The sequence below is a fragment of the Ammodytes marinus genome (assembly GCF_949987685.1).
Source record: "Ammodytes marinus genome assembly, chromosome: 17".
NCBI lineage: Eukaryota > Metazoa > Chordata > Actinopteri > Uranoscopiformes > Ammodytidae > Ammodytes > Ammodytes marinus.
The window spans coordinates 10,493,899-10,521,574 of NC_137221.1; the positions used below are offsets into that span (position 1 = coordinate 10,493,899).

Consider the following 27,676-nt stretch of genomic DNA (forward strand, 5'->3'; position numbering starts at 1 on the left):
CACATGTCGTGGGTCCAGTTTCCTCGAGGCGCTCTGTGGACCACGTGACGCAGCTCTCCGTGGTGTCAGAGTGGAAAAGAAACAGGTAAATTCAGTCTCTCGCTTATTGTGTGAGCGAGTCGGCTCGTTATATTTTCCCAATTTAGTAGTATCAAGTTGGGGTTCAGTAATTATATCCTGTCCTAAATCCGACTACCCGGTCGACACCGAGACCACTTGTCGGTCGGTTGTGTAGCAGTGTCTAAAATTGAGCCGGGTTTCTGGTCAGTATCGCCTGTTATTTATTTTCATTGTAGGGGCCTGTAGGCCTACATTTAGCCTCGGTGATTTCCATGTCGAGAGCTGGGTCATTAGATAACATTGGGGCCATGGTTGTGGATGATATAGAGTGGTGGTGCAATTTATAAAGCCGCTACTTTGCTAGGTGGCTAACGTCGCCTAGCTATACGAAACGACGTTAGCCAGTTGAGTTAGCATGGCTGGCTAACTAGTGGCATCCTAGTAGCATTGGGCGTTTTTGGTCTGGTCGAACCCGAACGGGAAAGCTGTAGCTTATTAGCCAATTTACTTGTTTGCCATGAATGCTAACCACCCAGTGTTGTGTTGCCGGATGTCAGCACTCCGTTAGCCCGTTAGCTCGCGGCTATTAACATGAGCCTCGTTGTCGCCATGAGGTGAAGCCGTGAAAAGCGGAAGCCCACCGCGGTCCCCACCGCAGGATGCTTTCCCCTCAATCATTAGCTAGTTGGCTAGCATTTTTGGCCATGTGGCTGGCTAGTGGATACTGAATTATTCGACGGGGCCCTGGCTTTAGGCTTGTTTGTATGCTAGTCCAAACAGGGGTTTACGTAACGTTTGCTAGATTAAGGAATCGCTGTCGGTAACAAGGTTATCACTTTGCTTCCGAGCAGGCGATGTAGGTGTCCATCTTAAGCATTGCATCCTGTCTCTCACATTTCAGAATAGGTTTATTGCCAGGTATGTTCACATATACAAGGAATGTACCGTGTTGTGATGATGCATTCAATAAACATAGGGCAAATAACATGAGTAGATGAGCAGCTATCAAAGAATATAAAGATACATTGTAAGATAAACAACAATAGGATGTATCTATCTATTTGGGGAGAAGAGCTGTGCAATTTATGCAGGAGTGAGAATTAAAGGAAGTATCAAAGTGTGCAGACTGATACGGATGCGTTATTGATGCCACTACAGTGTGGACATATCTATCATTGGTTCTGCGATCCCATACTGTCGTGACACCACCGAGGCTATTTTAATATAGAAAGTGTTGCATAATGCTCTGAAGAGGTAAATAAGTTGGCAAACGTCATGCATTTGTAAGCCTTGAGTGCGGCATAACTGAACACCGTGGCACTCTTGTTTCCTGGGTCAAGCAAGCACAGTTCTAGCGTTGGTTTAAGCCATTGCCCAAGAAAGGGGCTGAAAACACCCTTTGTCGACGTTTCTGTTAACAAAGCTGATGGTGTCTTCTTGATACTGCTGCTATCTCCCCCTCACTAGGCAGTAAATTACCAGGCAGTTGGAGGAAGAAGTAGTAGTACACTGTACACAGACATGTTCATGACATAAGTAGGTCATATTCATGGGGTCTCTCTAATACCTTTCGTTTCTGTTTTTAGGTGTTATTCCTTTGTAAATACTGTTATTTGTATATACTGTAAATGATGACGTCCATGGGCGGGAACAAAGCCCGGGGCAGCTGGGAGCAGACACAGGGCCAGACACAGAGCCAGACACAGCACAAGCAAAGGCCTCAGGTACCCGCACACTCAACCACCTGTCGGATACTTGCACAGTGATTTTTATATAGGCAAATCAAGTATTTTACAAGGTTACTTGGTTTGTTAGATGCCAAGTTTCTTGCTACAAATATGCATAATACACACAAATTGGTACTGTATTAGATTGATTATTTTTGTCAGCAAAAATTACTTTAAAACTATACCGTGAGGTTTTCTAAATAGCCAAATATGAGTTTGTCCTTTCTGTTTTTGCAAACCTACAAGTCTTGTCTTTCTGTTTGACGCAATTATGGATGTTTCGCTCCTCTTGGAACAGGCTACCGCAGAGCAGATCCGGCTCGCTCAGATGATTTCAGACCACAATGATGCAGACTTTGAAGAGAAGGTCAAACAGGTAAGCAGATGCACTTTTTTTTTTATTTGTTCAGTCACAATCCTGCATTTTTTCCTCAGTTATGACAAGCAAATAGTGTTTTTGATTTATTTGGTTGCTGTTATTAATGAATCTGTGCAATTTCATACTTTTGACAGACTAGTGTGAAATGCTCTCGCTTAACTCTTTCACACACTTTATTACTTATCTGCACTCTCGCCAGCTGCCTTTTTATTCTCATGTGGCTTTTATACTTCTTGTTATACAGAATATAGCATTTAATCATTGATTAAGTAAACAAACTAATGTCATCTGGACCTTGTTGATAAAAATGATCTTTAACATACTTGACTGTAGTGTGTATCCACACATTAAAAGAGGACATGGTGTCAGTCTTAATGAAAATTAACCTTGTGTTGAAGCTACTGAAGGGACCAAGTTGCTGAAACCCAACCAGCAACAGACATGTTGTTTTGTAGCTAAACTTAGGTTGTGATGCTTATGTACTTCTTTTTAAATCTGTATATTTCTACATTAGAGTGTTTCTATGAAAGAGAGAACGAGTGTCAACCAGGGGTCACCTCTTTGTCTCATCATACCACTGCTCTTTTTGCAGCTGATTGACATCACAGGCAAGGACCAGGATGAATCTATGATCGCGCTGCACGATTGCAACGGGGATGTCAACAGAGCCATTAATGTTTTGCTGGAGGGCAGCCCAGACACTGTGAGTATTGGCTTTGTGTGAGGGCTTAGTGATGTGGGGCCAGTCTGGAGAAATCACTGCTACACTGGGTTAGATAACTATGACATTGGACTGACATTTTATGTTGTATGGGTAGGGCTCCTGTGAAGGTATAGGATGGTATCAACATGGAAATTAACAGGGTTTTGTTAGTTTAGAAATAGCTGAATGTAAAGGTGAAAAGGGGTGCATAACCTCACTGTAAATGCATTTTCTGTTCATGCCCTGTTGGTCGGTATGTCACTTAATGTTTACACAAGATAAGAAAAATCTACCTTTTCACATAGGTATTACTATACCACCTTGTCAGTGAAATTATTCGATACAAGGTGAATTCACTATTCGACCGATAATGTCATATATGATCTACTCTTAACAATTGGTCTGTATGAAAAGTGTTGCGACAAAAGTGCTGCATGTACAAACTAAAACACCCTCATAGTTTCATGCCAGCTTTGATATAAATGTTACTAGTGGAAGATATAGGGAAATTCAAATCAGAAAGAGTGGAAATTTGACTGCACATTAATCAGACCTGATAACGGTCTCTCAGCTACTTGGATTGTCAAGATACAGGCTCAGTGGTGAGACTTTAAAATGAGCTATTTCAGTATGGCCTGCTGGGAAAATACCGTCAGGGGGAACGGAATTTATTTTTGTTTTCACTTTTTAGTTTTAAGTATCCCTCACGACTTTAAGTTGCTGCATCTGTTACAAACTCATTTGGATTTCCACTCAGAACTATTCAGACGTAGCCTGGCTCCGCCCGCCCGCGTACTTCCGGCCAAATTTCATTTTCCCTTCAGTAGTCAGTCTGGGTGTACAGCGCATTTCCCAGATTCTCCGGAGAATCTACGATCGTGCCAATCAGCGAACAGAGCGAGTGGCTGAGAACGCTCCAGTTTCAGTTGAATGCTGCGTTCCTTTATACTCGGAAGAAGGAGATTTCCGACTTGGTAGTTCCGAGTTCCGACCTGTCTGTGTTCCAGTGCATCTGCTCGCGAAAGTATGGACGCCTAAAACCTTTCTCGTCCAAATAACTAAACGTTAGGCTCTAACAAGTTACTGTTGCCAGGTACCGGTAGATTCATAGACTACAATATTGTAGTGAAGTCGGAAATTTCCGAGTTCCCTGTCCAACTGGAAGGCACCATCAAAAGCCGGCTCATGACACACGTGATGACCAAACGTGATGCGATTGGTTGGCTAATCCAGAGTGGCACTGGGCAGATCCAATAGTTTTAAACTTCGACAGACACCCGCCTCCAAATGAGTGAACGTTTGCCAATTACAGCACTTCCAGACCTTCTGTACAAATGAAATGAAGTACGATGGTCTGGTAGCACCAGGCTAATTCAGACGTAGACACCTGCAAATAAATTTTAGTACCAACATTTTTTTTTTTTTTTTTTTTTATAAGCAACTGGCTCACATAACCATCAGTTTTCTCAAGCAATGCCATATTTACCACCAGGCAACACTCAAAATCAAACCCATTTGTATATAAAAAAAATCTCTTTCAGATTTGAATTTAAGATTTTGACTGGGGCACATTATCCCATTATGTCAGTGGTTTACAAATACACTTTCAGCAGTGTAACACTTTATTTATTTGTTCCTAAGGAATCTTGGGAAATGGTGGGAAAGAAGAAAGGTGTGTCAGGCCAGAAGGAGACCAGCCAGGCAGACACAGGAGAGGAAGGAAAAGAGAACCGGGAGAAAGGAGGAGGGGAGAGAGATGCAGCACGTCGCCGGGGTGCGGCTCCACGTAGGGGCCGTGGAGCCAGCAGGGGACGAGAGTGTAAGTGTTAACCAATCCTTTACTGTGACTTCCTGTTTTATTTTTCTGGTAACTTTTTATAAAATATAAGTATTGGATTTTCCGAACATGTTGCTGTGTATTTTCTTACTATTGCTTTTCTGGTAACGTGTAAGGAAAATGTATCCAAATGTCCATTAAAAAGGATACTGTTTCTTGACATGGAGGTCAACATGTCTTAGTCAGCTCCATTATCACTTGCCTTGATGAAGTGTGCTTTGCAAGGGCTATTTAAAAGGGTACGCGGTTGCAGTTGTGTCTCCTGTGTCTGCCAACTGGGGCACTAATCACCTATGTTGTTGCTTTTATCTGATGTCGTTCTCTCTCCTCTTAACTCCAGTTCGTGGTCAGGAGAATGGTTTGGATGGCAGCAAGGTGGGAGTAGCTGGAAGAGGTGTGGAGAGGGTTGCAGAGCGGGGGGCAGACCGAGGTGCAGAGCGAGGCAGAAGGGGAAGAGGCAGAGGAAGAGGGACCGTCGGTAAGTGTCTGTAATCCTCTTTAGTGGAACTTGTTGGAGAAGCCATGCATTGTTATTTTTTTACTTGTATGACTTCCACTCTTTCTTGTGACAATCGTTGTTGAACTTAAAAACAAAATTATTAAGCCCTTGTCGTTTCCCCCAGGAGTATCTGGACGGCGAGGAGGGGGCAGATTTTCAGCGCAGGGCATGGGGTAAGGGAACACCTGCGTTGCTTATAACCATAGGGCTTTTTGTTACACTTTCACCTGTTGCCATGGTCACCAGAGAGCAGGACCCCAGTCTATTGTTTAGCCGTAATCCTAAGGAAGGACACACGTGAGCCAATGGGATGGAGCACTGTGGGCCGGTTAACTCTCTTCAGAGTGCACAGTGTCTACACATCTTATGGAGCTAAATTTGAATATATCTCTCAGGAAAGTACCAATTTGGTTAAATTCAACTGTCTCTGTTCTCTGGCCTGGGCTGTCGCAACAGGTGTATTTAGCTTGTTCTGTGTATTAGTTTGTGTGTTTGCGTGTGTGTTTGTTTGTTTGTTTGTGTGCATTTAATATTAAGTCAGTTGATGAGTGAGCATCTTGACTGGTAGGTGTCATAACAGGAAGATCTTGATAACTGTGGTGAAACTGTTGTTGATTGATATTCATTGACATAGGACTTCTCTTGTCATGACAAAATATCTGCCTTTGATGATAAGCACTCTGGTGTGATGTGCTGTTACTCTTAAGTTCTAGATCTTCAAATCTCCTCGGGGTCTGCTGAAGTAGCATGAGAAGCCTGAAAGTAATTTTTCGCTCTCGCTATAAGTATTGGATGTGTACATCAAAGCTGCTGCAACAGTGCCATACATGTATGTTTGAGCACAGAGGCTCAGAAGGTGCAGACAGGACCTGAATGAAACTAAAAGTGTTATGACGTGATTTATAGATGTTTTTTTTTCAAGTGGACGCGCTCACAATAACTGTAAAGTCCTTACGGTCTATGTTTCTGTGATGCTGTGAAAATGTCTTACAACTTTAAGTGTATTTGTGAGTGGGCCCAGTTATTTACTTGCATATTCTTATTGCATATAAGGAGCACTACAATATGATTTGTTTACTATCTGCTATAATATAAGCTTGTTTTGGGTGTGCTGAGTGCCAGGGCTTACCACCTTCAATTACATGCAGTAGCAGATGTTTTCACATTACCTAACCCCCTCCACTTCAAGCCACTCAACAGTTCTGCATTTGCTTTTGCTTCTTGTTGCTAGCAGACAGTTAACCAGCTTGGCTTCAGTATCAGTTAAACTCCGATTTAAATGAAACACACGTGGCTTTAACGGAAGCTGTCTTAGAGCTAAAATGGTCTTCGATCAGTTTATTACTGTGCGATCTTTGATCAGACATTTGTTCTAAAGTTAGTGTAAACCTTAAATTATTTGGATTTTATAAGGAATATTGATACATTAATATTGTTTTTATTGTACAAATATAGATATCTATATTTTTATTTCCAGAGACTTATATTGAAAAATAGCTTGTAGATGCATAAAAACTCCTGTGCCAAGAATCTCAGACACAAATTCACTCACTCACTCGTTCGTTCAATGTCATGTCAGCTGAGATGAGCTCCAGCCCCCCTGGTTCTCTTAAGGGTAAGCAGTATAGCTGATTTAAGGGATAAGGCTACAATGACACAAGAAACCCATATCTGGTTTTTGGTTTATACAGACATTAGATGTTTAAAGCTGCTCCCCAGCTTGACACTCTTAAAGGAAGTCTTCAGTGATTGCTATTGAAGTAACGGAAACATTATTTTCTGCCTCTTATTTGAGAATAGTGCTTTTAATTCTGTAAAATTTTCACTTTCTAGGAAAATGGGGACAGCTTTGCTTGTGTTTTCAATTAGTAATAGGCTTGGCTCATTGGTGATTAATCAAAATTGTGGATTTAAAATTTGATGCTTAGAGTAGTGTAGAATAATATTATTATTATTATTATTATTATCAACTACAGTATTGGTGACCATAACTGCAGAATGTAACATGGCTGCATATAAAGTCCTCCTCCTTCACTGGTGTTGCTTGGTGTAAAAGGAGATGCTTTCATAATGTAGCCCGTTGTTTTGCACTTGTACCACAGCATTGTTTGCGTCAACAGTGCTGCCTCTTTGGGGTGAATGTTAGCTGCCTTTGTGTTTGTAATCTCGAGTGGATTTTGCAGAAAAGCGAATGGATGAGTGAGAATAGATGTAAGTCCCAGTTTGTGGAATCCCTATAAACTAGAGTAAAAGTGTGTCTCTGCTCTGGTGGAGACAGAGGTGTTTATTTGAACAAAGACCATTACATTTGAATCTGGTCCAGTATGCGTTTATTTTCAATTTGTTTTAAAGAAATAGCAGTAAGAAAAAAGGCTAGTTGACTTCAGATGGAGATTTATTTTTAGTGGACAAGTTTGAGTGGTGACTGATGCATTCACAACAACATCCTGTATAGCTGTTCCGTAATGGATTGAGATGATGCTGCTGTGTGTTTTTAAGGTTCCATTCAAAATACTGAGGTTGTTAAGGCATTAGCTGTATACTCTTGCATAACTGCTCTCATCTAGCAATGGTTTTTGTGTTTGTGGCTGCATTGTGTATACTTGTGTGATGAGTTGGGTTTCTTGGACTGTAAATTTACCCACAATGACTAAAAGCACACTGGCTTGCCTTGCATTGTAGAGTGACTGACCGGTTTAGAGTGTTTTGTTCCAGTGCTGGTATAGGCAGATCAAAGGCGTTTTGCTTATGCTGTTGCTCTGGATTGTGGTTTGAAAAACAAAAGTTTGATCTTCTACTTTTAACCTTGTTGTGCTTCTTGTAATTGTTGCCATTATTTTTCCTCTAAAGCCAGATTGATAAGGGGCCCAGATATGATATTGCAGGAGGTGAGAGGTGAGTGCATCGCCTCTGGTGTGTCTGTTATTCTTGCTTTCTGTCGGGAGACTTTTTGAGTGCCATAAAACAGGATTATTTAATAAATTTATCAAAATGTAAAGTAATACTCCTCATTCTATAAATAGGACAGAAAAAAAAGAGCTTCCTGAAATTCAATGTCAAATCTGTTCACATAAGCCATAAATTCCCCTAGATCTGCGCAGGAAGGACCTCCAGACAAATAATACAAGCTTCATGCCTTGCCTTGACTCAAAAGAAACGTGTTGTACCTCATCATGTTGCTAGGTTGCATCGGCTTCATTTTCTTTTCATACACAGATGTGTCAGATTAATAAAAAAATATTTAAACATGCCCTTCCAGGAAAGAGTTGTTACGGGGAAAACCAAAGCAGTATTAAGAGCTTAGATCCTCTCATTTGCATTTCATTAATGTACAAACTCTGAAAGACACTAATTCACTTCAGTCTCTTATCATTTCCTCTTCCTGCTACAACCTCAGACACTCATAGAAGTGTTTTCTGTTGGGTAAAAAGCCTAATGATAACAGCAGTGCTGGGGATTTATATAAACAGTGATAGTGCAATATGCAGGCACAAAACCAGCTAGATCAATCGTGGTGTTATGCTCTTAAGAATTAACTGGGGTATGCTTCTGCTTAACATTTCAAAAACTTTGACCTGTAGTAGGTAAGTTTAAAAAAAATAAAAAATGGCCACACAAGCTTGGGTTTATGTTTTTGGTGCTGCTGACAGTCTTCCAGCTGTTGGTCAGAATATACACTCGGTTTTCAAATCAACCATCTTATCCTTATCAATTTCTTTCCCAGAACATTCAACCCTGCTGACTATGCGGAGCCAGCCCAGACAGATGAAAACTATGGTGGGGGCAGCACCTGGAACAACACAGGAAGCGCGGAGCTGGAGGAGGGAGCTAGTAAGTTAATTTATTAAGAAAGCCCTTAACTCAGTTGGTAGGGCGTCCCCCCCATGGGCCTCGGCCAGCAGAGGACCCGGGTTCGATTCCAGCCCGCGGTCGTTCTCTGCATGTCACTCCCCTTTCTGCCCCATTTCAACTCTGTCTCTACACCAGGGGTGTCCACACTTTTTTCACTGAGGGCCACATACAGAAAAATCTACGAAGGGCCGGGCCACTTTGCAAAAATAACACATTTATCAGGACATGTAGCTGCTCTGATGTTTAGTTTCATAGTGTCTTCGTAAATTGTAATCCTTCTTCACGGCAACACTTTCCTTGCACATTAAACAGACACACTTTGTAAGATCCCGACCCTCCTAGGGGGGTCCGGGGGTATGCCCCCCCGGGAGATTTTTTAAAGTTTTTAAGGTGAAATGCATGAATCTGGTGCACTTTGAGAGGAAAATTAAGAGGCTAAAGCTGAAGAATTGTGTATGAAAAAAAATGGAGACACTGTCAGATGAATTAGAAGCTATTGGAGAAGGACACATGGATTTTCCATAATAATATTAATTTAAAATTAAATATTATGCAGGGTCCTCTGGGATGGGCTTGGTAATATAATGAGTGCATTTAAATGATTTAAAAATTAAAAGGGCCATATTACATTATATTTTTAAAATGTGCCAATCAATCAGTGTTTGACACCCCTGCACTAGTGGGTTACTAAGAAATGCAAAAAAAAAAAAAAAAAAAAAAAAATTTTCAAAGTATTACATTATATTTTCAAAATCGGCCGCGGGCCAATAAAAAGCGGGCGGGCCGTAGTTTGGACACCCCTGCTCTACACTATCAATAAAGCATAAAAATGCCAAAAAAAAAAAAAAGCCCGCCCTCCTGTAAGGGAGCTTAATCTTATCAATAAAGCATCTGTTAACCCATTGATGACGGCTGCTGCGCGACGCCACATTGTATCTCCTGCCTGATGCTGCGTAGTGCAGCATTGTTACTTTATCTAATTTTCATGGCGTGCGCAGCATAGAATGCACTGTCATTGGTTCAAATACACATGAGGTGGGTTTTGTTGATTTTTTTAAGACCACGTGACCACGCGCTAGAAAACAGCTTCACGACAGCTGGCGTCGTAAAAATACTACCGCTTTTGTCCGAAGGGGCCGCCAACGTGCCATGTTACTCGTAGTGGCTTTAAGAACATGCATCCTAGATTACCATAGTCATCAATGGGTTAACCATCCAAACAATTTTAGGAAATCATGTTCAGTATCGCCATTGAAGCTCCTGTGGTAAAAATGGAAAGGAAAGATCAAAAAGCAACTTTGTAATGCTTGACACAGATGCCTTCGCCTTTTTTAAATTATTATAATTTTATTTTTTTACAAATTCCCAGGCATATTGTATATCTCCAAGATGTCTTGGTGTCCAGGGGCCTCATTTATAACAGATTTATAAATCTGTGCGGCGCACACTTGCACGCAATCCTCCCTTTATAAATACCCACCTGCGGTGAATTGTGCGCAGACGATCTCCACCCCGTGTCCTCCCACTTCACCTCCCAGTTTCATCCCACAATCTACCATACATGGCGAATGCTGAATAGCTCCTGAATATGATGACGCTCTTAATAAGCAAGGCATTTTGACTGACATGAGGAGAAAAGGGAGGCAACCGGCCGCAAAGAAAGCGGCTGGGAAGGAAGAAAGCCTGTGACGTCGTGCATGTGCTGCAGTAACTGTCACACAAACACACGCGCGCGCTTATCACATCATGATTGGCACAGTCGTTATAGTCTTTGTAAAGCAGTTTCGCCCACCTTTGTGCTGTATGCAATATCACGTATTAGCGTACCTGTATTACTATATGTAGGCCCATATAAAATGGTGTGACAAGTGAAATAATACCTATAGTCTATTCGAGACCATTGTTTATCTCCCGTGAGATCCACACATTTCCAACGACGTCAGATTATAGTTATATCTTCCAGGGTGAATTGTTATGGGAAAGAGATGCGTGTAATGATTTGCTAAATTCATAACATGATTTTATCTAACGAAATATACAGTTTTACTTAATATCTGTTGGGCTTAACTTTGTACAAAACTACTTTTTACACACCTCTTAACATTTGCTCTCCCGCTGGCCACTCACGGAAACACCTCCAGACGTATAGGACATTATTATAAAGTAGCGCTATAAGATTCAACGTATACGATATAACCAAAACATGTAGACCTAGGCTACTTGATAAGTAATTCAAACTACATCACAACTGCATGCCATAGACTACAGTAGCCATATATTTGCAACTATAGGTAAGCTTATACATTTTATTGACTAAATATATTGGGTGCCAAGCATCATTTGTCTGGGTTTTTCTGATGACTGAGCTTTATTTTGTGGTGTTGCCATTGAGTGTCGCTGATTCCCCAAGTCAGGAAAACCTTGCGGTAGCTCTACGCATGGTCGAAAGTTGGCGTGGGAATACGCACACTTCTCCGCAAAGAATGTTTTTATAAATACCAACGTTTGTCACCGCACATTTTCCGGCACATTTCTGTCCGTCTACGCAAAGTTTTTGTGCGCCGCAAGCTTTATAAATGAGGCCCCAGGTGACTCAAGGATTATCATCTGTTTTCATTACATTCAACTTTGATCTCCTCCCCTCTGTTTTTTGTCTCTAGGGTTGGAATACTCAGCAGGAGAGGGAACAAATTACCCACCCAAGTTTGACTCTGCTCCTGGTAATCTTTTTTATTAACTTCTGTTTTCCTGCCTCATTCTGTTTGAAGGCCCTCTTTGCCCATCGTCATAGTACTGAACTGTGTCTCTTTGACTTATAGGTGCTTGGAGAAGTCCCACAGAGGAGTGGGGCACTGAGGACTGGAATGAGGATGTGAGTGTTTCTGGGCTTAACCTCAAGAAAATGTTCTAGCTCTTAAGTATAACATTACGTGAGGACTTCTAAAGAATAATCAGTATATGAAACAATTTTTTAGCGCAGTTTAATTTATTCCCCAGACCATAACTTCTTTAATCTCTTACACTGTGTTCCTCTGCAGCTTTCAGAGACTAAGATATTCACAGCTTCCAGTGTTGCGTCCGTGCCTGTGCCTCAAGAGAATGTTACCATCACCAAAGGACAGAGGCAAGTCACTTATGCACTTAACTGGCCCGGACTAATGCTTTCCCCGGCCAAGTTGCTTTTCCAGGAATTGGTTGAGAGAAATTAAATTTGCCTGGTTTCACTGTCGCCCTGACATTTAACATGAAAGATTTGGATTTCCATGTTAGACAAATCATTGATTTGGTCCACATAAAATTGAACAGTGGCAATCAAAACTCTTAAATAGGATTGACTAAATACATTTTTGACATTTTTAGACTAAAGGCTAAATGGACCATAGATAGAAACTTTTCAAATTTCTCGAATAAAAAGATGAGCTCTTCTTTCATAACGGTTAACTAAATATCAGGGTTTATGGACTTGTTGGGGGGTAAAAGCAAAATAAATGTCACCTGGACATTTGCTTTGTAAAATTACTAATCCGATTCTTAATGTTTCCTTGTCATAATTCATATTTCTACCATTCTCTATAGGATTGACCTTGCGGTTCTCCTGGGGAAGACTCCCCCATCCTCATCCTCAGAGACAGAAAACCCCCCCATGGAGGCCACCCAGCCGCCCTCCCTGCCCCAGTCACTGGTCTTCAGCAACTCCAAGCAAGGCGTGCCACTCTCCCAAACATCCTCCAACACCCCTTACACCCAGCATAGCGTGGTGAGACTATCCTAAGAGCACAAAAGCATTTTATAATTATGTAGACTATGTAAATGCACCCAGGCTTCTATGATACTTCCTGATACAAGTTATCTTCAATCTTTTTAGAACAAACCACCTAGGAACAGGATAAGGCCATTGACATCATGTGACAATAACACCACTAATATTTGCATTATTGTGACGTTATGTGTCATTATCTACCAACATTTCAGGTCAGCATGCTGAGCAAGGGTTTTGGGGAAGTGGGTGACCCTAAAGGTGCGAGCACAGGTGGGACCACTGGCTCTCAGTTCCTGGAGCAGTATAAAACGGCCCAGGCGCTGGCCCAGCTGGCAGCCCAGCACTCCCAGACTGGACCCCCCAACACAAGCCCTTCATCCTGGGACACCAGTGCCACTTCACTGGGACAATACGGTGAGATGACGTCCTTTTGTACTAACTTTAAAATATATTACTAGTTACCTATCAAACTAAATTAACTTTCCTTCAATTCTGCTTTTAAGACTGTGTCAAATAATATAAGTTATGTTCTATTTTTATATAGGACAATCTAAACTGCTCTAAGGGTTATTTCCCCTAACAGACATTTTTCCTTCTCTTCGTTTCCCAGAAATAAAGACTCAGCAGGATTCTTCAGCCCATTCGCCCTTTACGAAGCGGCAGCCCTACCAAGTGGCCACCACAACCTCATCCATGTTGGATAATTTTCTGCAGGACAAAGGCTTGCCTCCTTCCTCTTCGTCTTCTTCCCTACCCCAACAAACCTCCCATGTGGTGCCTCCGCCTGCTTCCTCCCTACCCAAAATGGCACCAGGACCTTCTCTAGGTCAACAAGTTTCCCCAAGTTCCTCAGATGCCCAGAGTCCACTGCCTTTGCAGCAACACAAACTCAAACAGCAGAAGAAGAGGACCTCCATTACAACAAAGGTATCATTGAAATTACAACATTCAAAAATAAACTCAAACATTTATTCTAAATCCTGGCATGACTTGTAATTGCTTTTTGTATGGTGATAGCACCAAAGTTAAAGCCCCTGTAAACCCAAATTCACAACATCCTTTTAACTATTTAATGTCGATAGTTAGTTTCACGAAAGTAAGCATCTGACAAGATAGAGGCATATTTATCAATCTGAATAAAATATATTATCATTTAAGTTTAAACTTTACAGAAATTTGTTTTTAGTTGAGACGGGCTATGCTTTGGTTCTTTTTAGGCAATAAGTATTTCGAACCGATCACGGCAGTTCTCTGCCCGAGCGTTCGATTAAAAACATAACTGTTGCCATGTAGACTGTTTAATAGGACCATGCCCACACAGTCCTGTCAAACGGTTTAGACAGTAAAACAAAAAAATGTAATGTTTAGTTTTATGATATTTATCAACATTTATTTTCAATCAGATTTTTGTAGAAGCTTATTGAAACACCCACCTTTGATATCATATACTAATTTTTACTATTTTAGACCAGGTTTCCAGAGGCTTTAACTTCTTTTTGAAATAATGCATGAATGTCATTTATTGTATTTGGAAACTTCCATGGTAACAAACTCAAACTATTTGGGCCAAGTCCACATATGCCCTTAATTTCCCTCAGATTCCTGCGATGGCTGTGGAGATGCCTGGCTCAACAGACATCACAGGCCTCAATCTTCAATTTGGAGCACTGCAGTTTGGGTCAGAACCAGTTCTACAAGAGTACGAGTCGGCCCCCTCCACCACCACACAAGCCAACCAGGTTCAAAACAGTCTCTACACGAGCCCAAGCAGGTTGGTACATGTCATAGTGTTTCAGCATTTGCACCACTGTATTGTGATTATTTGGAAGAAAAGAAACATCCTGGAAATACTCAAGGTCAAAGGAAACCGTTTTGTAGCTTTTATTTAATCATTCGGCCGCTGTGCTACATGGTGGCATCTGGTGTTGACGAGACACATTCCTGTGAACAACTCAATACAAATACATGTTAGAAAGTTCCTATCTAGACTACAAGAGATGTCTGAGAAGAAGATATTACTATAGCCATAAACCTCTTAAAGTTGCAGTATTTGTTGCAGTATATATTAAAAGCGCTGTAACACAATCATTGATTTACACTCTTATAATTTTAAGCACTTTCAAAGTTCTCTAAGAACACAGTCAAACGTCAATACCATTACAACCTGCAGTGAATCAACTCCAGCTCTCTCCAACCCCAGCCAGATGGACCTGTATGATCAGAGAGCGTCGCAGACACGGGGCTACCCTCCCTCAGTCTCCTCCTCCCCGCAGAAGGATATGCAGCCCAAGGTAAAGTCAAAACCCCTCTTTATCCTGTGAAACACTCTTAAATCAGAAGTCTGCTGTCATAAACTACTACTATAAAGATTGTCTGATTTATAAACCTACATATACGGAGGGTTGCACAAAAGTCTTTAAACAATCATGGTATGGCAAATTATAATGACCTATAAAAAGTGATGGAGGGGGCGCCCTTAGCTCAGTTGGTAGGGCGTCCCCCCCATGGGCCTCAGCCAGCAGCGGACCCGGGTTCGATTCCAGCCCGCGGTCGTTCTCTGCATGTCAATCCCCTCTCTGCCCCATTTCAACTCTGTCTCTACACTATCAATAAAGCATAAAAATCTAAAAAAAAAAATAAAAAAAAATCTAAGAAAAAAAGGAAGTTGTCCTACTATGTGCACTGAAGGATGTAGGATGTAGAATTCAATATATTTTTTACAGAGTACATGGTTCTTCAGAGTTCCTATGTATAATCTGGTCCAACCCTGTTGATTCCTCCATGGCTCAACTCATTTAAAAAGTCATTATGAACACAAGCTTTATTAATGAACTATAAAACACGTCAGATGTTTCCTTAACTGTACACTCAGTGCAGAATAGGGCTGGCCCGAATACCATTTTACAGGCTTCGAAAATTCGTTTGATTTTCCGAGCGAGTATCCGAACACTCGTTCTAAAAAAAACACACCATCAAAACCAACATTAATAATGCCAATGTACTCACTGAAACCGAGTGTGTGTGAGCCGAGACAGCAATTTAACAAACGAATACTCAGATATTCGAATAATTCGGGCTAGTGCAGAAGCTGTTCTATCCCTTCATTCTACAGCTTTTTTGTTTTATGTTGTAATGATGTCATGCCTACTGATTTCAAACCTGACCTGTAGTTGAAATATGAATATTATCTGCATAATGGTGTTTTCAAAGAGCGTAACACCCTTCAACTTATCAATGGCCTGTTTCCAAAGAAACCTGTTAGCTCACCCTCCATTGTTGTTTTTAACAGAATGGCTACAGTTCAATGCAAGCAACGCAATCTGTGGAGGGTAAGTGCCTAATTACAAAGCCCCTCTTTAAAGCATTGTTGAAATTGTGAGACATTCGCCCAAAAACAAGCATTTTTCCTCATCACTCTGAACTTGGAATTTATTCCAGAAATGTCTCTCTTTTCAGCTGCAGCGGGCTCTGCAGTCAATCCTGCCTCTGATTTGGTCACGCCAGCATCTGTCTCCAGCATGGGCCCTTTGACTGACAGCGGCTCAGGCCCTGCCTCCATGATGTCATCCTCCAATCAGATATCCCATAGCGCTATCGGGTACAGTGAAGACCTGCCTCCAAGTACCATGCCCCCTCCTCAGCACCATAAGTGAGAAGATGCTAGATTAACACAAATAAATGGCAGAAAATATTGTGTCTTAAATTATGATGTTGGGTGAACTTGCTTACCTATAAATGTGATTTGGCGACAATTGACATGCAATGAACCTTCCTCAAATTTGTACAGCTCCCACCAATTGCAACAGAACAGCCATGTGCCATCTTCAGTCCGGACAACCAACTCAAGCTTAATGGTGAGCTATTTTTATATTTATGTATTTATACTAGGGGTGTGCATGTGTACACGTGTACACGTGTAACCGTTTAGTAAATCATAACCGTTTAGGAAAAATCAATAAACGAAAACCGTTTTTTTTTTTTTTTTCAAATTTCAAAGCTTTTAAATTTGTTCTGGAGACACGCGTTTATTGATTTTACATCACTAATAAACTAATTGGGGAGGATAAAAGCTAGTCTGCCGAGAATCTGTCTGTCCCTCGGCGAGTGTGTGTGAGTGAGTGTGTGTATCAGCGCACACACACACACACACACACACACGGGGAGTCGCCGTGCCGGTGCTCGACTCACAGCCACGGAAGAGTGATGAAAGATAACCTAAAGATTAAAGTTACCCGGTTGACGTGAACTACGCTCGTAAGTAGCCCGAACTTTATAACACCTGTTCAACATGCATTTAACGTGGACATGTAGAAAGCGATAGGCTATATTAATCAGGAAATGAATGAAGCGCGATTATGACGGCGAACGTGTGTGTGTGTGTGTGTACCATGGACCTATATTATAAGAGGTGTGTAAACGAGCGTAGTTCATGTCAATTGTGTGTTTACAGGCGAACGAACGCGTATGTGTGTGTGGGTGTGTGTGTGTGCGCGCGCGCGCGCCTACAAGACGGCGGGGGCACGAGGACAATGACGTCACGGTTAACCGTGTACACGAAAAAAAATTTGTCGTGTACACGGTTAGGCATTTTTATAAACGTTCACACCCCTAATTTATACTTAAGCCTATCATTGGATCTAGTCTTGTCTTTTGCTTTATTTAAAAGATAATAATAATTCAAAGAGCAGCTTAGATTGAAAACACAAGTTGAGTCTACGTGCTTATGCAGGACAGTGTTTCTCTGTAAGCATTTTGAGAGCTGCATTTCCTGTGATTGCACAGTAGATGTCCATTCACTCTAATGGTAATGTAATATTATCAATCCTAACCACATCTTTTTCTTTTCTTCCGTCTCTACAGCATCCTAGTGTAGACGGTGACTCGAGCCTGCACTCCTCCTCCTTTCCTTCCTCAGTTGTGTCTTCATCAGTCCCTTCCTCGTTGGCTGCGCAGGTGTCGCTAGGGGCGCCCCACATCCAAATGGGCTCTCACACAGTTTCAGCGCCCTCCGGCCTCGGCCCCGTCAGCAGTCTTGCCATGGGCCTTAACACTGCAGCCATGGGTGTCCAGGCTATGGCAGCTGCCACCATGTCAACGGCCTCCATTCCTTCCTTAGCTACTTCCTCATCTGCACGCGGCAATGCAGTATCCTCAGGTTAGACACAAACACCAGCACGGACATGTTAGTGAAACATACACTTTGTGATATCGGTTCCTCTTCAGACAGCTTTACTTCCAAATCTTGCAAGGTGAAATTTCTTTAAAGTTTTAATATTTGTGACCCTTTTATTTTGTAAAAAAAAACAATGTTGTTAGAACTGGCAATGTATACATTGGTTTCCATTTCCTCAGTTACTGGCTGAGTGTCCATGATTCTGACTCATCGCTCTGTTTGGTTGTTCAACTGAAGATTCTCCCCTCCCCTTACTCACACACAAATGTTAGATTAGTTTTCCTCTCCGCTCCCTCTGCTGGTGCATAGTTTGTCACATGGTGTTATGCAGTCTTGTAATTTACTGATTCAGCTAAGGGAGAATGATTGATTGATAGCCCTACTTTAGTACCTGTATTTTACTGGCAAATAAGAATGCGTGTATGCAGTATATTCAGTGTACATTTTTGAGTAATTTGAGCATTTTTAGTATTTCTTGTTCGGCAAATGAATGGATTTTTGAATGCTTTCCATGTCTTTTTGTCTTTCTAGGGAAAGCGCCTCCAAACCTGCCACCTGGAGTGCCCCCTCTACTGCCCAACCCATACATCATGGCCCCTGGACTACTGCACGCCTACCCTGTAGGTTCCTACCTGGTTCAAGTCAGTCTTTGTAGTACAGTCTGAGCTTTACCTGTGCTTACAGAAGTTCCTGTTATGTAATTGTTAATGTAAAATTACTTTCTGACCCATTTCTTCATCTCAGCCTCAGGTGTACGGCTATGATGACCTACAGATGCTGCAAACAAGAATACCGCTGGTAAATTTTCTTTTGTGAAAAATCTCAATCTACTGCAAAAAGAACTGCTTCATTGCCTGTATATTTTTTTATTGAATTTAATTTTTTTAAATGTTTTTTGCTCCAGGATTATTACAGCATCCCGTTTGCAACTGCCACAACAGCACTGACTGGGAGAGACGGCGGCCTGACGAACAACCCTTACTCTGGTAAGCCGTCATCTTAAAACTACAGCTATGAAAACTCTGTTTCTGAGTCTGTTGAGCATTTAGCTGCATGACGGTAGGGCTGGGCAATAATTAGATTTCAATTAGTAATCGCGATAAAACTCACGGCGATTACGTCGATAAGCATAAGACATAAATGCTCGATATTGAAAAAAATTATTATAAAAAATAAAATAAAAAAAAGTTATGGATTTACCTAACAGCCAATCACACAGCAGAAATACTTGCAACAGCCAGTCAGATCGCAGTGTTTGCCATTCATGTCGAAGTACACGCCCATTTTCTGGTGCATGTTTGAGCTTTGAGCGCCGCGGAGAGGAGAGCGGAGGGATGGAAATTAACACACGCCATATGCGGATAGATTTGCGTGCTGCTGTGTAAATTCTGTCACTTCACCCGCTACTGTGTCGGGTAATACTTTCCAGTCAGGTCCGATCGAATTTGCATATTTAATACATTTGTCATACGCATGATGACGGTCCGCTGCACAGTTCAACAGTTTGTTTTTGCCTTTCTTGTTGAACTGAGCTACGGCGTAGTGAAAAAATGGTCCCTCACCAGACTCTTATGTGAAGCTGACACTTCATGCAGAAGTGACGCTCCTGCAGGGCGCTCACGACCAGACGTGAACTCGCATACACGGTTATAATAAAACGGCATAACCCCCTGATTTTCGGATTTTAAAGTCGACTTGAGCATGGAAAACCGGTCATTGACACATTCACATCCCTAATGCATATGGAGAAAGTGATAAACACTGCCTACCTCAACACGAAGACTGATCAGACCTTCATCACTTATTTTTTGTAATGTTTGACCATGACTTCTTCTGGTAAACTATTCATTTACCAGCAAATTCATTATATCCCAAATTCAAGAATAAAATCAATCGTCAAACTACTGCACTTTCAATTTCTGGCCCACTCCTTCCACATACTTTCAGTTGTAGGCTTCAAATTCAATATAGAGTTTAATGTGAAAGAAGTTAGAGCTTTTTTTTATTTACATTATTTTAAATAATTCAAGCTATCTTATATTGTTTTGTTAGGGGCAAATAAAACATGTTTGTGAAGTTAAATGTTTATATTTAAAGCTACAACGAGTAAGTCGGCACGTTGGCGACACCTTTGAACAAAAGCGGTAGTATTTTTACGACGCCAGCTGTCGTGAAGCTCGTGCAGGGGGTGCAAGATTCAAATAATCAGGAAGCAATATAGTGCGTGCCGTGTCCGTGTGTTGAAAGTGTGAGGGCACCGGACTCTTTTCGGCTCGGTGAGAGTGGTTAGTGACACAGCATCAACTACACCTGATTGCAATGAGTTGATGCATTGTCACCTCTCACGGAGCTGAACGAGTATGTGTCCCCACACAAAGCGAATGAACGAGAGACGGCAGTTAGTTAGAATGGATCACGATGAGGTAATGTGTTTATGTTGTTGTAAATAATGACTATTTCAGATGAATAATGGTCATCTGATGATGCTGGTGAGGCAAAGTAAACTTTGTTTTAGTAGGCTACCGCTCATTCATTTAGGAGTAAACACTGCAGTCTAGGTTCACTCCGTGAAATTGTGTATAGGTTGCTTGGCAACGCCCTCCCGCCCGCCTATCACTCTCCCTTTTAGCTTTTCTACATTGCATTTTCTTTTTTTTCTTTGATGGTTCAGCCCCGTTAGTCATTATGACGACAAATAACTGTCTCAAACAAGGCTCCCGCGGGACAACGTCTCAATTTGCGGGACGTGTGAAAAGTAATGGAAATGCGATCTGGTCACCCTAGAAGTTAGAAGCATTGTTATTGAAAGTGAGCCCCCCTTTTTAAATGCGTGTTTTATAATCTGGCATTTATCCGATAGCTGTGAGGAGACAGCAGTCTCCGTTTGTCTGTGTGTGTATTGGTCTGTGTGTGTGTGTGTATCGGGCTGCTGGGCTCAGTGGCTCTGTGAAGGTGCTGCCTGCAGTGCTTCAACGTTTGTCTTCCTGTTACTTCAAAATAAAAGCCAACTCACGTTTGTCAAGTGAAATGCTAATGTGAAGCCAGTGAAATGTTTTTAATGTGAAGCCGAAGCCTTAATGCTCTATTTGTTTAACAGTAGCTAACTTAACTGCTGCGCGCTGATCTAAAGATAGTGTTTTTTTAATATAGAAAGCCGTGTCTCTGGCATTACCAGTGGTGACACGAGTTTTTTTGCTAAAAAAACGGCACTTTGTCCCGCATTGTCCCGCACAAACGTAGTCTTTGTCCCACAGCTGGTGAATTGGGATCTGGTCTCCCTATCCCCTTCCCTCACCTGGAGTGATAGGCTTCTCAAATCACGTTCCTGCGCCACACTGAAATCTGCGACCAATACGGATATGTGACCATAGAGCATGCACGCGTGAACCGAAAATCGGACTGGGTGTACGACCAGATCAAATGCAGTAATAAAAACTATATAAAAACGTCTTTCTTTGCACTGATGGTCTCGTTTGCTGTTAAAGGTAATTTATGATTATGAGAGGAAACATGAGGTTGTTTAAAAGATATTTAAATGTTACTCGTTGCCGCTTTAAATGTGATTCAATGTTCCCTCATCACAAATATGCTAATAAACAACATTGTATGTTTAAACTTATGAACAATCTGATTTCTTCAGGCTTCAGCAGTATATCGTGATTAATATCGATATCGATCAATATCGAAAAAATAATCGTGATAATAATTTTTGCCATATCGCCCATGAAGGTTCACCGGTTTGCATGATGAAGGGACCGTTTATATGGGCCAAATTTTATATGATAATCCTCTCACAAAATGTAGTAAGGGTTTGAGCCTACTGTTTTCTTTTGTGTGTTGATTGAAACTGAGCCTTGCAGGATAACAGTGCTACATATTTGTTAGCAGGATAATATTATTATATATTGTAAAAAATGCATGATATATTATAAACAATCCAAATTAATAATCTAAAGATTATGTAGGTATTTATGGCTGTCAGAGACTATGAATGCATCAGGGATAAATCTTTTTTGGAAATGTCCTTTATGTATTTCTGATGTGTTTTATTTTTATCATGTGTCACATTTGTACTTTAAACACTTGGTAATAACACTGCACTCTGTCATGTCATCTTCCCTCTCCCATATTTGCAGGCGACTTATCGAAGTTTGGTCGAGGCGACGCGTCATCTCCTGCCCCAGCCACCACTTTAGCTCAGTCACAACAGCAGAACCAAACCCAGGCACATCACACCCAGCAGCAACCCTTCCTCAACCCCGCACTGCCGCCTGGCTACAGCTACACAAGTCTCCCATACTACACTGGCATGCCAGGCCTGCCTAACACCTTCCAGTACGGACCTGCTGTGTTTCCGGTGAGAAACTTAAGTTTCAGGCTAGCTAATTTGTTGGCTGGTTTTTTCCCCTATGGTTTTTAGTATCTTCTAATAAGGAACAATATAGATTGAAAATAGAAATGTTTTTGCTGTCCTTTTTGACCTATCCTCAAGTAGTGCTATAAGATTGGGTTTTGAGATTGAAATGTTAGTAATTAATCACCCTAAACGAGAAGAGAACTGGGTTTTGTTGAACCGTCAACACAAAGTTTGTAAAAAATGTCTGTCCGTTTTAGCTTCCGTTTCTCCCTCCTTGACATGACATGCTGTTTTTGTCCAGGTTGCTCCTACCTCGTCAAAGCAGCACGGTGTGAATGTCGGTGTCAACGCATCAGCCACAGCCTTCCAGCAGGCTAGTGGCTATGGTTCCCATGCATACAACACTGGTGAGGCACTAAACTATCGAACTGGCATTCTTTAAAGGAGGTCATGCAGGTCCTGCTGTGTTTGCCAGCAAACCAATAACTCTGTGCGGATTCTCACAATGAGCTCATTGGTGTGGAGTACATATTTAATTTGAGCTCTGCAGCAACTACAAGCATAAATGTGATGCTTGTGTGAAGACTTTTGATACGCTTGTGTTAGGGCAGTTGTTAATGGTCCATACAACATTCTCGTCTGCTGATTCTCACTTGGAACTGTTGACATCAAACACTGTTTTTTAAATTTCTCACAAGCACGATTTTAATGTTCGGGTTTAATTGTCAGACTACTGGAAACGTGTCTTTATCTTTTACCCGGTTTTCATTGCCTTTACACACAAAGAACATGCATCAATAATTCAGCTCCTTTTAAATTGGCTAGAAAATATCCGTCACTTTGATTAAATGGCTTCTAATAATATATAAGACTGCGAAGATGGGCTTGAAAAGAAGGCAATCGACAATACCAGTTTGAATAAAGGATTAGATTATCAGTCTCCTGTTGTCTTCCATAGCTTGCTTTGCTTATCTGGGAAAGTGGAGTTTTCCCCAAGGCTTCACCTGCCACCACATCTCCTGCACATACATTCATCTTGTACGCATGAACAAATGGAACGCCGGCCATCCTCCCAAATGGGACTCTCATTTAAGCTTGTTTTCTCTCAGCAGTTTCCTGTTTTCCCAGTGGCCTTTTCGTAACTGCTTCATCACATTTTTTTTCAGTGAAACTACATTTTATTCTCAAACTTTAATTCATCACTCCACATCCACCTACATGTGCAACATCTATTTGTTCTAAGCTGCACCATCTGCTGCTCCCCCCTCCCACACACACACCCTGCTTGCCCCGTTACTCCCCCTACCCCACCTCCTCCCCTCAGACTTGGGTCAAATGGTATTTGCAAATTATGTGAGCGTTGATTCATACCAGGTTGTTGTGCCGGCTGGGCAGGTTTTGCCACCCAGGACAATGCACTTGCTGTCAAAGTTCTGGTAATTGTAGTTTAAGTATTAAAATTAGCAGCATAGTTGTTTACTAGACGACATCATTTGTATTGTCACAATTTTCTTAAACCTGCCCTTGCGGTACACCATTTCTAACAAACGCTACAAATTATTTGCAAAAGCTATCTTGAGGCTGGTCTGCTTCCCCTGCCTGGTGTGTCTAACGCTGTGGGCTGCGGCTGTGTGTCTGACTGTTGCAGGCTATGAGGATGTGGGCCAGGCTTCAGGGAGTGGGGATTTCTGTAAGGGCGGATACGGCACTGCCGTGGCCGCTGCTGCTTCTGCACAAAACAAGCCGGCCAACTCTGTCAGCGGGCCTGGAGTCGGTGAGTGCCGCCACTTGCCGAATTAAGACAAAAAGGAGAAAAGGAAAAAAAAAACCCGTCCCTCCCGTGTTCCTCCTTATGTCACCAACCATCCTTCTCCCCCCTCTCTGCTCTCATTCCTTTGCCTCATTGCTGATGAGCTGTGCTTGTGGGAAAGACCTGTCACATTACATGCGCCTATTAGACAGCCCAGAGCAGCCTGCCTCTCTTACAAGCCTTGTCTGCCATTCTGTCTGTTACCTGTTCTCTTCCAGGGCATCTCATCATCAATCCAATCTGGTTCTTATGTTCCAGACAGTTATGGTGCCTATTGCCTAGTTATCGGGGTTTTTTTTTTTTTTAAATGTGGCACCTCACTAGGGCTGTGGCTGCCATTAACCGATGAGTTACTCTGGTTGATTCCATCAATGCATTTTCCCTGTGTGGCTTGCTCTTCAGCTCATGTTGTCATTGCTGGTACGTCCGTCTCCATTGAGTTAGCTGTCCTCTGGGTAGGTTACAACCAAATAGAGATGGGGGGGGGGGGCGGCAAAAGGTCAATCAATGCTGTGTTTTGGAAGTGTGATTTTATTTTTTATGTTTACTTTGATAAAATGTGTTGGCAATTTTAAATGTTGGTCTAATGTCTGAATAATTTTCAAGACACACTTTGAGTAAAGTCACAAAGGTAATGATACTAACTTGGAACTTTAGTAACATTTACTTGAGCTTAGTCACATTTTAACACTTAACAGCACAGGACTAGTAAGATTAAGGTAAAAATGAGTGTTACACACGGAGGAGTGTCTTGTGACAATGGATATTATTTAAAACTCCAACATCAAATTAAAGTGGTAAAATCCATCACTGAAGCCTGAAAAAAAACGTAAACTACTAATCTACCTTAATGTCATGACGTTCCTACTGAGTGCTGATTTCAGCATTGTTACAGCTTCTGATGCCTCGGTGTCACTTTTAAACACAAATAAAGGATTCCATGAAGGCCTTTTTATATTTTGATGTGTAAATGCCATTAGAACTGCCTCTTCAAAGTAAGAATATTTCCTGCCCTGTGTTTCTCTTGTTTTGGACACCGCTTGACCCTGTTATGGATCTCGGGAGGGTCAGGTTTTGCCAAAACAACGACAGCAGTAACTACTAGAAACGGTCAGATTTGTACCACTGTGGCTGTCAGGGACTGATTTGCTGCGACACCACCTTTCTTACCTCATCTCTCTCCATCTCCTCGCCCCGTCTTCTCTGTCCTCACTAAACAGAAATTCTACTGAAATTATTTATGAACATCAATGTCTTCTAATGCTTTTTGTTGTTGTGTTGAACACTTCAATTCAAGTGTATATTTTCCGTTGGTAGACTATGCAGCAATTATGCTAGTTAGAATCTTAAGAATACCATGCGTTTCTGGTCATGACTTGTGTAAGTTGTTGCTGAAGTCCACTCTACATGGTCAGTGGTCAGCCTAATTTTGTCTCCTGTCTTCTTTGTCTCTGCAGGAGTCTCTGTCACATCAAGCAACACAGGGGTACCAGATATTTCAGGGTCTGTTTACACAAAGACGCAGGTAAACATTTCAGGCCTTTCCTTTTAAAGGAAGGGACTTTCTTTTCCCCCATGCGTATGGTAAAATTGAAACAGAGACTGACACTGACCAAATGTTTCGGTTTGTGTGACTTCCTCCTACAGTCGTTTGAGAAGCAGAATTTCCATGCCGGCACGCCAGCAGCTTCGTTCAGCCTGCCCTCTGCTCTGGGGAGCGGGGGGCCCATAAACGCCCCGGCCGCCGCTGGCTATGCCCCGGCACCTTTCATGCACATCCTGGCACCGCACCAACAAGCCCACAATCAGATCCTGCACCACCACCTGCAGCAGGATGGACAGGTAGGGGGAAAGCTTTTGAACTAGAAGTGTGTAGTTCGGTTCAGTTTTCCTGACCATGAAACAATGATTCCTGTGAAAAACTGCTTAATATAAAGTTGGACACACCCTTAGCAGGGTTAGGGAAGTCTGTTTTACATCTTCAAGCTTTCTGGTGCATTGTGGAGAATCCCAACCACTCACTGAAGCATGAACTTGTTACCATGGTTACAAAATGATCATTGGGTACACAAACAAGATTGATTATGGTAATTTTGTTTTCACAGTTCATGGTCAGCAGATGAATTTCAAACTAGTAGTAAGCAAATGACATGAATAGACAGCTCACAGATAAACTCTGTCCTCTCTCAACAGAGTGGCACTGGACAGCGCAGCCAGAACGCCTCCATTCAACAGAAGTCTCAGATCAACAAGTCGGCATACAACAGCTACAACTGGGGGGCAAACTAACATCCGCCGTAGTCGGGGGGCCCCCCCGGACAGAAGCTACAAAGAGGGGGCTCATCACTCCTTCTGCAAAACAGTCTCCACATATAAACTCCCTCTTCCTCCTGCAGAGATTTCCTCCCCAGTCTCTTGGCCCAGCACTCCTGCAGCTCTGACTGCGGTCGGAGGTGGTGCTGTGCCGAGAGAACGTGCACTGTACTGATGCATTGATGGAGGGACAGGAGGGGCTTAGACGAGAGGGGGCATCGGAGCTTAATGGTTATAGAAATGCACCGTCAAGAGGTGAATTATTGAGTGTTGGGAATTTGTATCGTGTTAATCCCTGCCCGCCCCACCCCTTTTTTCTTTCACTTGTATGTAACATAGAACTGTTTTCTAAAAGAATGAACGTTTCCTGTATGTTTATTGTTAGTTTTCCCTCTCTTCTCCCCCCCCCCATGTTTTCCTTACTTCTGGGGAGGAATGAAGTAATATCCGAAGGTGGGGGGGACAGGCTGGCTTTGTATTTCTCGCACTCAATTCCTCACTACTTAATTTTAGTGGAAACTCTTCCATACCACACAAAATACACAACCACAATAATTTGCTTAATTGCCGTTAAATGTTTTGGGTTTCGTTTTTCATTTTTATGTAATTTTAGGTTTGAAGAAACAATTCTCTAAATTGGTAGAGTTGTGAAGTTTATTTTTTACCAAATATAGATATATTATATATAAAGATGTATAAGCAAGCTCAATGGCTTGGACTGTGAGGAAAGTGTGTTTGTCATGTGACTGCGTGCATGTTTGTACACACAGGGGCCCATAGGTTGTGTGCTGTGCTTTGTTTTCTGCCTAGCACAGGTTTTTTCATTATTCAAACAACTTGTACAGTAACTGTTCCCCATGGATTATACATGTGTTGCTTAAAGGTCCCCACCTATTCTGCAAGAGAGGTTGAGAATGATTTCCAAGGCCAATACACACCCAGTCTGCCTTCCAGTGTGTTTTATTTTTTATTTTTTTTCTGAGGCCCCCCACCTCTTCCCTGCCCCACCACCTGTCCCCGTTATAAGGAAACCTGCAGCATTGAATACTGATGGACAGAATTGTACTTTGGGTTTCTTTTTTGTCAGTGATTTATTTTTTCTTTTTGTACTGTGCGTTTTAAAAAACAATTTAAATGGATAAACTTGTCTTGTACATATATAAAAAAAACACAAGTACTGTAGTCCCTGTTTGTTTGATGGCTTTT

The 27,676-nt window shown here is 41.9% G+C and overlaps 1 protein-coding gene across 13 annotated transcripts; it reads left to right on the top strand.

Moving 5' to 3' along the window:
* Window positions 1–27,652, top strand: ubap2l (ubiquitin associated protein 2-like). 13 transcript variants are annotated; one of them, XM_080045573.1, is made up of 30 exons: window positions 1–85; window positions 1,647–1,784; window positions 2,086–2,163; window positions 2,759–2,869; window positions 4,511–4,688; window positions 5,047–5,184; window positions 5,330–5,378; window positions 8,056–8,100; window positions 8,930–9,036; window positions 11,718–11,777; window positions 11,877–11,929; window positions 12,096–12,181; window positions 12,634–12,814; window positions 13,030–13,231; window positions 13,428–13,744; window positions 14,389–14,588; window positions 14,988–15,108; window positions 16,107–16,146; window positions 16,256–16,466; window positions 16,605–16,671; window positions 17,678–17,972; window positions 18,522–18,610; window positions 18,735–18,788; window positions 18,895–18,976; window positions 22,127–22,347; window positions 22,649–22,754; window positions 23,996–24,121; window positions 25,615–25,682; window positions 25,805–25,999; window positions 26,351–27,652. In XM_080045573.1, the coding sequence occupies exons 2-30, from the start codon at window positions 1,689–1,691 to the stop codon at window positions 26,444–26,446; spliced, it is 3,672 nt and encodes a 1,223-aa protein (XP_079901699.1). In that variant the 5' UTR covers window positions 1–85; window positions 1,647–1,688; the 3' UTR covers window positions 26,447–27,652. The 13 variants fall into 13 exon arrangements, with proteins under 13 accessions (XP_079901699.1, XP_079901694.1, XP_079901700.1 ...); XM_080045568.1 differs by lacking the exon at window positions 1–85 and adding an exon at window positions 107–263; XM_080045574.1 differs by lacking the exon at window positions 1–85 and adding an exon at window positions 107–263 and having other exon boundaries at window positions 16,274–16,466.
* The last annotated feature ends 24 nt before the right edge of the window (window positions 27,653–27,676 follow it).